Genomic DNA, 11782 nt, shown 5'->3' with positions numbered 1-11782 from the left:
TCAACCGCCCTCTCCTCACCTTTTTCCTCACTTCACCTCTCTAGCTGGAAGAAAAAGACCCCCCCACACACACACACAGTTTCTCTCAAGTACTCTCTCATACGCATAATTATCACACATCGCTCTCCTTGGTATATATACATGCCCAGGCGTACGTAGCAACCCAAAACCAGAAAACCAGAGATTTTAATTTTGTGGGAGAGAAAGTAGAGAGAGAGAGAGATGGGAAGAGGAAGAGTGGAGTTGAAGAGAATTGAGAACAAGATCAACAGGCAGGTGACCTTTGCGAAGCGAAGGAATGGTCTTTTGAAGAAAGCTTACGAGCTTTCCGTTCTTTGTGATGCGGAGGTTGCTCTCATCATCTTCTCCAATAGAGGAAAGCTGTACGAGTTTTGCAGTAGTTCAAGGTATTCCACTAATTTGCAAAACCTTTATATATATAAATTCCGTTTTGATTTTTTTTAATCTTTTGTGTATTTCTTCAAACACCTTATAGACACAGCACGAAAAGGGAACCTCCTTAACTCTTACCCGTGTTCTCTCCATCTTTCTTCTTTGCTTCATTTCTCGGTTTTGTATAATTTCCTTTCTTTGTATCTTTCGCTTTTGGTTCTTATGCTTCCTAGATCTTCAACTTCGTTGTTTATTTTTTCCTTCTTTTTTCTGTGTTAGTCCAGGGTTTGGGATTTTTATTTTTATTTTTATTTTTGAAAGATGAGAAAAGTTAATTTTCTTTTATCACTGTTTCTATTTTTTCCGTTTCGGTGAATGTCTCGGCGTTTTTAGCAGGTTGAGTGATTCTGCGATCCCTTTGCTGTTAGATCTGCAACTGGAAACGCCATATAAGATAAAGAAAGAAGATCACTGTTGTATTGACTTTGTGTTTTTTGAGATCTTCTTCTGGTTTCTTCCGAAGCTTTCTCATCGGCTCTCTCTTTAGGTTTTGTTCTTTCTTTTCCCGGCGTCAGAAATTTCCGTTTCTCGTTTAATTCAACAGATCCGGCTACGGCTTTAGTCAGACTTGTTTGTAATGTAATTTATGTGCTAGAAAAAAAGAAGCACATAAATTGTCTCATTTTGTTGAATCTTCAGAAGCTGGTACACATTATTATTTTGGTTAGATGTTAGGAAAATGGCCAAGAATCAGTGAGACAGCCTAACCGTGTCCCATTTAGGGCGAAATGCGCCTGCAAGCTTTTCTCTACCTTTCTTTTTGAAACGAGTCTTGTTTCTTGCTTATATCCCCACCTGTCTCTCCCATGCTCAAATCTCTCTGGCCTAGGGTTTCGTTTTATTCCTAAATTTTAGTCTTCGTTTTTCCTTTGAATATCTCCATTTTTTTCCCTTCTTCTCTTTGTCTCGTTTTCAACTCATGCTCTATCAGAGATTCTTCTTACTTTATTGCTTCGCATCGTTCATCTCTGATCCATACCACAAATTTCAAACTTTAGATATAGCCTTTGCTATTTCTCTTGGCAATTGATCGAAATCTGATGATATAGACACATATTTTGACCTTTGCTTTTGTTAAATCAGAATGGTCTTTTCTCATAAAGCCAATACGTCTTGAGCATACAATTACTGACGTGAGAGGATTCTCAGAATTTTGTTTTTCCCGAAGCTACTGGTATTTTGCTAAGTTTTCTCACACACATTCTCTCTCTCTCTCTAAAGAAATTCGGAAGATTTCAGATCTCAGCCTCTCTCAGCAATGCATGTGGCACACGATGAGCCATCTATTGTTCATAGGACATCCGATTTTTTTCTTTCTTGCTTTCTTTCTCTTTTCATTTTTGTGTTATGGTCTCAATACTGGGTTTATGCTATTACTTAATGGATATCACACATAAGCTACACGCGTCTCATTGGTTTTCACAGGTATTCTTTTTCATGATTTTTACCGGTATTAGTTCTGTCATTACCTGTTATAATATCATTTCGTCTTTTCATTAAAAAAAAAAAAGATTTTTACCGCTATATTGTTTATCGTTGCTGATTAACTTTGTTCTTGATAACAGAGAATGAGAGAAGACATTCTTGTACCCGCCTATCTAAATTATTTTATTTTAGCGAGACTGCTAGTTTTACATATTTTCCCTAAATTTTCATGGACCGTAGTGGACATTTGCTGCTGTAATTATTGAAGATTCGTTGCTATATATGTGTCTTGTATTTCTCTGCTGTCCAAGACGGCCAAAATGGAGTGAGAAGAAGAAAAATTCTTTCTTAAATATCGATCTTAAAATTTCTTTGAAAGCAGAGCCTTTTTTTTTTTATATAAAAAATCCCCGAGATATTGGAAACAACTGTTTTTTTTTCCCCTTTTCATAATTAAGAATTTTAGGTGGGGAGAAGATTTCAGAGTCAAAATATGCGCAACAGAAGGCATACATTCTCTTTGGTAACTGGAGTTTGTTGTACAAGATTTGTATGTTTGTGTTATATCGGGAATATATATAATTTATTACTCTTGATTCGACTAATAATGCTTCAAATTACACTACTGACTAGTTAGATTAACCATTGACTCGGTGCAAAGAGACAAGAAACGAAAAAAAAAAATTCAATTTAATAATCGTCGACGTGAGCTTAAACTTGAATGCAACTATTAGTATTAACTATTAACTATAACTACAAAAATATAATTATCAAATATGAAAATGATTTAGGCTTTGACCCCATTTTCCCTGATGCTCCATATGTTCCCCCCCCCCCCCCCACTTATTTGTATCTTTGGGTCCTCAAAATGACATCTAATTTCTTACATTTTTGGGATTTTTTTTATTGTACACATTATACGATATACGTAGTGGGAAATGATGTGAACATTATTGTACGTTATCCATGCAGCATGCTCAAAACGCTAGAGAGGTACCAGAAATGCAACTATGGAGCACCTGAGCCTAATGTCTCTGCAAGGGAAGCCTTGGTAATTTTATTATTTTTGGACCTTCATGTCTTGAAAATGATTATTTTTATCATTTTAAAACATCATATTATTTGTGTGTCAAGATCTGTGGTAACAACGACATTCAAGCTTATTAAAATATATAATTAATACAAATATCTATGAATATAACTATTAAAAAACTTCACTCTGTAACTCTGTGATGGTTTCTCTAAAATACTCATAACTATCGTGTATAGAGGTGTGCACTCCCTTCCGATCAGCGAATGGAAGATAATTTTATAGACAGCACTAATACATATACAGGAAGAAAAATGTAGACAAGAAAAAAAAAAAATAGTGATTCCCTAGTTTTCGAGAGTCTAGAGGCTCCCAAGTCATGATTTTTTTTTCCTGCGTTGCTCTCAAGAGCCAGCTTCTCAAACAGAATTTTCCTAACTCTTGTATTCCCTTCTATTTTGTGTTATGAACGCACCCTATAACCAGCAACAATTACAAAACAATTTCTAACCCTCACCCACCGGCGCTAAGATTTCGTCTAACTTAAGAGATTATAGGTTTGGTTTCACCCCCTTACAACACTGACTCCTGCTCATTTAAAGTGGATTTGAAGAAGAAGGTTTTCACATGTCTTTCCCGCACTTTCTCAAAACTGCAAGAGGAGAACAAGAAAGGATGAAACGGTAGAACTCTATCTTTATAAAGGGTACGTTGAAGAACACAAAATTATCACTCTTAGTGAATATAGCCTAGCTAGACAATACACACGACTCTTATTCTAATGGACAATCAAGGAACGTTCCAAGACAATAGAGAGAACTATGCTCTTGATACTTGTTAGCAATGGTTCAAATTCTCTTTCTTTCTTCATATCTTTTGGACCCGTAGGCAGCTTCTGTACACTATAGGGTTCAGTCATCCAATTAGCCTTGCCAATCTTCAGAGACAACTGGTCTTCCTTTTCTATTTCTGGCAAATTCAACTCAGCGTTCTCTCCTTTTCATGAATTCCCAAAAGTCCGATAATTTAGTCAAGAAATAGTTTTAATTGATTGAATTGAACTTTTGTTGCATTTGAACAAGTTTCCTTCCTAGGCTCATCATTTGAGTCTTGATAAGGATGCCTTCCTTCTGGCCAAAAAAGGGAAAAAAGACATGGATGTTATCCTTGACTATAGCTTATTTAAATTATTTCCATATTAGCTGTTTTAATTTTCCGCATGTGAATCTAATCCCCATTTAGTAGAGCTCGTTATACTCCTTAATATGTAGCTAGCGTTGTTGGTTTTGTTATAATTAAGGATCAATTCAAAGCGAAAGATCTATCAATATATTCAATGAGATAAAATGAATTTTAAATTAATCAAATTATACATTCATGGTGTCACATTTATGTTTGCATTATATTTAATATTTTTAGAGAATAGTATTAAGTCATGGCTCCTTAATATGTAGCTAGCGTTGTTGGTTTTGTTATAATTAAGGATCAATTCAAAGCGAAAGATCTATCAATATATTCAATGAGATAAAATGAATTTTAAATTAATCAAATTATACATTCATGGTGTCACATTTATGTTTGTATTATATTTAATATTTTTAGAGAACAGTATTAAGTCATGGCTCCTTAATATGTAGCTAGCGTTGTTGGTTTTGTTATAATTAAGGATCAATTCAAAGCGAAAGATCTATCAATATATTCAATGAGATAAAATGAATTTTAAATTAATCAAATTATACATTCATGGCGTCACATTTATGTTTGTATTATATTTAATATTTTTAGAGAATAGTATTAAGTCATGGCCTTCTTTCAACTCAAAGCTAATTAGTATAGATGGATGGCAAACCTACTTTAGCTTGGCCGTATATCATCACTTCATGTTGGGTTGTATCTATCGTGTTTAATGGTTCAGCGCAAGGGTGAATTCAAAATTTGGAATTCGACTGTCCTATGGAACACTTTAGATATCCATTTCCAAATTTATTAGCAGCCTTTTTTCCCTCCCTCCATGTTGCTTCCTTTTACTTTCTAAACGTGCCATGTCAAACTCTCAAGTTGTTGGCATATCAATGTGTTCCGTTATGACAAAACCCCCATTTCCAGCCTTGCTTAATAATGCTTTGGATAGTAATTGCTTACACGCATTGCCTTCCCCAATTTTGTTGTTTTGGGAAATTTGGTAAACATATCCATCATAGCAATTAGGATCAAGCTTGAGGTTCCCCCGTACGTAAACTTAAGCAATACGAGAGGGGATAATGTAAACTAAGTTTCTCCGACTTTTGTTCAAGGGAGGATTTCAAGGAAATTTTATATTGTCTCGTTAATGATTTTAGGATGAATTTGGCCTCTGATCCATGATCCATGCATGAATTCGCTGATAGATAGGAACATTATACTGTGTAACTTAATTGTCGAAGTATAGAAACTTTATCCCCTTACCCAACTAAAGAGAAAATCTTAGCTTTCAATCTCTTTAATCCTCATTAATATTTCGAACATTGATGTATATTACTTGCCGTCCTTCCTACTCCCCCATGGTCACGTGTCCATATAAATATTTTGTTTGTTAACATTGTTTGCTTAAGATTTTACTCGTGAAAAGCTTAGGTTTTCACACCAGCCATACCCATTGTGAGCTCATTAAAACAAAAAATGTTTCTCTCACGAAGGTCTTCATGAATCATGTTAACCATTATGAGGACCTCGTTTTCCTCGCGCAAGATATCTGAATATAATTACACGTCAATGCATGCCATTGAGTGATTAAAGGCAAATAATATTACTCCATTGAAAAAAAAAAAATCGATTGATCAATTATAAAAGTAGAGGAGAATTTACCATAAATATGGGCATGGTCTATACTTCCTTGCATGCAATTAATTATTGTAGTACTGGAGGTGTAGGAGTTAAGCAGCCAGCAGGAGTACTTGAAGCTGAAGGCACGTTATGAAGCCCTGCAACGATCCCAAAGGTATTGATAATCAGTCCTAACTCTTTGTCATGCTCTGGTATAATCAATCCTAACTCCGTTTACCGTACAACAGGAATCTTATGGGAGAAGATCTTGGACCTCTAAGCAGCAAAGAACTCGAGTCACTTGAAAGGCAGCTTGATTCGTCCTTGAAGCAAATCAGATCAACTAGGGTACGCTTTACACACAAAGCATTTTGATCTCCACATTGAATATGATATATCAAGGAGAGCTGTGAGAATGATAAGAAGTAGTCTTGTTTCTCCTTCTTCTTTCTTTGCTCAGGATCAATGTAGCATTTAGTGATTCTTAAACTCGTCAGTATCAGCAATTAGTTGTCTTCATCTATCTATTTACATGTTTTTGTTCTCAAAGTTCATTTGTTTACAGACACAATTTATGCTGGATCAGCTCTCTGATCTTCAACGTAAGGTATGATGCTTTCGGACGTCAATGATTGCTGTATATATGCATTGTCTTCTGCCAATTTTGTCTTGTTCACTGATCAAATTCATTTATGCAGGAACACATGCTCGGTGAGGCAAACAGGTCACTTAGGCAAAGGGTAAAAACTAAGAACCATTTCAAGCTTCTAAATTTCACAACTCACCTACAGATACTGGGCTTCATCTACGGTCTTCCCATATGATTTTTTCTATTGATCATTCTTTTACATTTGTTTTTTAATTATTTGGATTGTCCACATCCCCCGGCCCTCCAAAAGGGGGGAAAAAAAGCCTCATAAATATGATGAATTTGGTTTGTGTTGTGCAGCTGGAGGGATACCAACTAAACCCACTCCAATTGAATCCTACTGCTGAAGAAATGGGATATGGGCGGCAACCACCTCAGCCTCAGGACGATGGCTTCTTTCATCCCTTGGAGTGTGAGCCAACCTTGCAAATTGGGTATATGATCCCTACATTAAATGCTTTTACTATAAATTAAAATTGTTTAATTACTCCAAAAAAAAATCCCATTCATAAATCACCTTCAACACTTTACACAATAATCAAGAAAAGCCCTAAAATTCATTATCTTTGTCTAAACAATAAACAAGTTTCTTACTTTGCCCATATTAAGTTTTCTACTTTCCTACATCAACAAGTGCTTTGGCGCAATGTTTAGTTAGATTGCTTAAAAAGATAAACATGACCAGTCCTACATTAAATTGAATTTATTACTATGGTCTACAACTCTCCCTCAAAACATGAATTAATCATAATATAGTTTTAAAATTATGCACGTGTTCTTAAAACTGAATGCAGTTCCTGATGAATAGACATATGCTGATCTGACTTAATTGTTATCCTCACTAACATTATTCAAGGGCAAAACAAAAGTCAATCAATACCAGCAGCTGATAGACTTGTTGGGATATTGATTATGTTTGTGGGAGCCAGAATTAATATTAGAAGGGACTCTCTAACCGTGCTATCCTTTTAGAGAAGGATAGATATAGTGATCAGAGACCCACTTGTCAAATAAAGATATCCTATGAGCAAGAAAACAAAATAAATAAATAAAATATCCACTGACTTTATATTATCAGGGTCTGCTGTATGATTAGGGAGGATCTAAATTAGCCATAATGTAGCAGTACAATCGAAACTAGATCAAGCCATATTCATAGAAATATTGAATATATGTTGAGCGGTATTATTATTATTATTATTATTATTATTATTATTATTATTATTATTATTATTATTATTATTATTATTATTATTATTATTATTAACAATGGGAAATGTTGAGGGGGATGCAGATATCAGGCAGATCCGGTATTAGTGGTGACAGCAGGGCCAAGCGTGAATAACTACATGCCGGCAGGATGGTTACCATGAGATTATATGACCAACCAAAACGTGGTGATCATTTCAATTTTATTTGAAATAGGTAACCCAGAAAGGAAAAAAAAACAAGAATGAGAAAAAGTTACATGGCATGCCATATTGAAGGACTTATAAAAGCAAGTATTATTAATTCCCTATTTATTAGGAACATTAATGTAAGTATTGGTCTGTTGTGTGTGCCCTAGCTGGCTTCCATAACTGCGCTAGCTTCCCGTTTCCTTCCCTTCCTTGTATTAATAAGTGTTAGTGTCTGCACCAACTTAATATATATAATCCCTTTTGACTCTTTCTTCAGAACATATATACCATTTGTATTATTATTATTATTGTATCTACTTCAGACGTTTATTTTCCCATGAAAACCAAGACGTTATTTAATTTACATCATTTGCCTTTTTTTTTTTTTTTGGTGTGTTTTGGGGGGGGGGTTTGGAGCTTATAAAGGTGCGCATACAAGTCTGACGATCAAAGGGTTAGTGCGTGACTGATGCAATGCACGTCTGTGAATATAGGCCAAATAATCAATGGAAAGTCAATATTTTAGTTGGTGAACAACTTTTGATTATTTTTCTTCATCACTTTAAGATGACTTGTTGGTTCAGACGTAGTGCTTTGCTCTGTTATGGGAAAGGAATTAAGAGATTGATTTGTTATCATTGTTCTTTGGGTGTGCAGTTAACGTGGTTTGATTCATGGTTCATAAATAAATGTTGCAGTAATTTCTGTTTTTGTGATATTGATGAATCTCAAAAAGGGAATTAGTTAATACTCATCCGGTCCCAAATACAAGACCTATTTTGTAGTGCAAATTGCACTACAAAATGGGTCTTATATTTTAGGACCAGAGGAGTACTAATTTTGATTTTTAATATAAAACCTAATTGATTAATTTGAAAAAATTAACAAAGTTACTAAATTACAATGATTAAAGAACTGGACCGGACCGGACGGTCGGACCGGTTGAACCATCGCCCGGACTCGTTAACGGCTCGGTTTGGACCAAAAAACCGTTAACATAGTTGAGTCGGATTGGACCGGAGTTGAGCCGTTATTAAGCCGGAAACCGGAGTTGGACCGGGAACCGGAACGGTTTTCAGAAAACCGGACGGTTTTTTTAGCCTGACTGAAACATACTAAAAAATTTAAAAAAAAAATAGAAGAAAAATAAAAAAATTGATCCCCTTAAATATCCTAATATATTTTTAGACTATTTATAACAATATAGTATTATTTCATTGAAAATTTCATATATTGTGGTGTTAAAATCGTGAGTCGCTAGTCTTTTTGTTTTGATATTTGGTCTATCTATTTTATTTTGATTTGAATGAATTGATAATTTGTAATATCATTAAATATTTTAAACATACATAAATTTAAATATATAAGGTTTTAGTCCATTTTCAATGATTTCATTATAATTTTAGATTATTTAAATGCATTTCTAAATTATTTAATAATTTGATATTTTTCATATATACTAATTATATGTATATAATATTGTTTTAAATTAATTATTGCGTTACCGGTCTGACTAAACGGTCTGACCAATCCAACCGATTGAACCATGACCCTTTGATCTTTCCGGTTCGATTTCCGGTCCGGCTTTTAAAACATTGCTAAATTAGTTTAAAGTATTTATATTTATTGTTTCTCTCTTTACTAATTTGCTTCACTTATAAATTAATATATAATCTAATAATACACATAAGTATTTTAAATAGATCATGTAAAATACGTTACAACTAAATATAGTTTAATAATTTTGTTAATTAATCTCTTAAATGAATCAACTAGATTTTATATAAAAAACCAGAAGAATAAGTTGAAAATGAAATGGTCCCACGAGCAAGTCCACATTTTACCGTTATACAAAAAGCAAAACAAGTAGCCAGGAAAGGCGGATGAAGGGATCGGTTAGTAGTGACGTGTTTGGTGATTCATAATGTTTCTGCCATTGTGTTGTGTGTTTCTTTGGGATCCGATTCAGCACTCACCCCTTCTGAACTGTTAGACTCTGAACGGTCGAAAGCGGATCAGCGGTTAATGCTCGTCCATTTTGTGAGGCATCCAAACCGGATCTGTTTTGTTGGCCTCAACAACAAAAGATAACAATACCTTTTATTGCTCCCTTCCAGTACGTGGCCTTTCCCACACGTTGGTGTTTCTTCTTCTTTTTTGTCAATTAAGTAAGATAGATCTACGACCTCAAAATATTTTTCTGAATGTATCTACCATACTAAAGTATTTTTTGATACATCCAGTACCATTAAATATTTCTTTTGATGCGTTTAAAACCCAAAAATATTTTTGGTACATTTAGGTCCAAGACAAAAAAAAAATTCCGGGTGTTAGACGTCTTTAGAAAATATTTCAGACTACTAAATGCACCGCAACTTCGAATGCTAAATATATTTGAAAAAAATATTTCAAAATATTAGATGCACATTAATCCATTAACTAATTAAAATAATTGAATGGTTGTTACAACACACAACAACTCCATATTTATTTCCACCACCGAACAACATTATTTCACCTATTTTTAATATCTAATCAATCCACATCAGTATGCTATATATATATATATATATATATATAGCAAAGTAGGAAGTCATCATAAGTTATATAAACAATATAATTTAACCCACTCTAATCTTGATCCAAGGGAGGTGTAGGATGGCAGCAGGCACAGCTGGTACAGTGTCGGGCCAAAGGAATAAATTCTATATTTCTGTGTGCGCATTTTAATAATTTACTTCTCACACTCCTCACCCATTAAAAATTGAAAAAAAAAAAATTAGAAAAAAGTCATTCATTGAAAAATTACTTAAGAAATGATCCTCGAAATGGTATTATTTATATTTTTTATTCATAGAAAAAGAATCAATACTCCGAGTTTCAAGTATCATTTAACAATTATTTTTTCAATTAGAAATTTTTTTTTTCTAATTTCTTAAAAAATTTACTTGGCCCTCATAATAAAATCACATTCACTCTTATTTAGATTTTTAAATTCTTTTAAAACCATAAATTTTCACTCACATATTAATCATAAAAATAAATATTATAAATTTACAAGTTATGACAAATATATGTTTTAGGCTTCACAAATAAAACTGGATTTCAGAATATTAAAATTAATAGTACTTCAAAGATGTGTTTCTAGATATAATATTTTATTTTATTTCATATCTTGTTATTTTTATGATTGTCACACAGATAAAATCTTCAATTATTTTTTTTCTTGATAAAGGTATCTTCTTATTAGCGTTTTCAATTGCAAATGTGAGTGTGAATAAGAGTATCCCGCATAAACTGTTTTTTGGAAGCTAAAGACCCAAAATAACATGACAGCCCAACAAGTACCGACCCCCCTACGAGCATCATGCACCCACCCAAAAATGGCCATCCAATAATCTTTGGATTTGAATAATCATAAAAAAGCCATCCATTATGAGCAAAGCATTTGATCAAAAAAAATTATTACCAAAGCATTCAAGTGCAGCCTAATATCTTCACTAAATTCAAGTGCAGCCTAATATCTTCACTAATAGCCACGGCAATACCCATTTCAAGACCGCCGTAAAATTTACACGTAATATTTTGAAGCTTGGGATGTACTTTTCTAATCCTATTTATAAGAGAAAGAGAGAATGAATCTTTTTGGGATTCATTATAAGGTAGATAGAGAAATTTTTTATATGAATATATAATTTTATTTTTTAATTTATTATTATGTTAACGTTATTCTTATTACGTATAATATATATTTTATAGGGGTGCTTGGGAACTTTGTAATTACTTAAAAAAAATTTTTATTAAATTCGAAAAAAAAACTCTTCTCATATATTTACTTAAAATTCTATAATATGTTTAAAAAGCTATTCAAAATACCCCTGTTTGGGTAACAAGTAAAACCATGGTTTGAGGATCCAATCATTCAAACATACCAATTTTTTGCAAAACCATGTTTTTATTGAAAACCATGATTTTTTTTTAAAAAAAAGAAAAGTAGCCACACACTATAATTTTGTGCAAAAT

At 33.3% G+C, this 11782-nt stretch overlaps 1 protein-coding gene across 1 annotated transcript; it reads left to right on the top strand.

Annotated features, from left to right (window-relative positions):
* Positions 1 to 221: 221 nt before the first annotated feature.
* On the top strand, positions 222 to 8022 carry LOC114729159 (agamous-like MADS-box protein AGL9 homolog). Its single transcript, XM_028916132.1, has 8 exons — positions 222 to 407; positions 2851 to 2929; positions 5818 to 5885; positions 5959 to 6058; positions 6276 to 6317; positions 6409 to 6450; positions 6660 to 6793; positions 7654 to 8022. Exons 1-8 carry the CDS (start codon positions 223 to 225, stop codon positions 7730 to 7732), a joined length of 729 nt encoding a protein of 242 aa, XP_028771965.1. The 5' UTR covers position 222; the 3' UTR covers positions 7733 to 8022.
* Positions 8023 to 11782: the final 3760 nt, after the last annotated feature.

The sequence above is a fragment of the Neltuma alba genome, unplaced genomic scaffold, assembly GCF_004799145.2.
Source record: "Neltuma alba isolate B1F8T4 unplaced genomic scaffold, ASM479914v2 tig00012607_pilon, whole genome shotgun sequence".
Classification (NCBI taxonomy): Eukaryota; Viridiplantae; Streptophyta; class Magnoliopsida; order Fabales; family Fabaceae; genus Neltuma; species Neltuma alba.
This window is presented reverse-complemented; position numbering and strand designations above follow the sequence as displayed.

Coding starts and splice junctions, on each gene's coding strand:
- LOC114729159 (XM_028916132.1), top strand. CDS start 223: ATGGGAAGAGGAAGAGTGGAGTTGAAGAGAATTGAGAACAAGATCAAC. Junction 5,886..5,958: donor GCCCTGCAACGATCCCAAAG/GTATTGATAATC, acceptor ACCGTACAACAG/GAATCTTATGGGAGAAGATC. Junction 6,451..6,659: donor ACAGGTCACTTAGGCAAAGG/GTAAAAACTAAG, acceptor TGTGTTGTGCAG/CTGGAGGGATACCAACTAAA.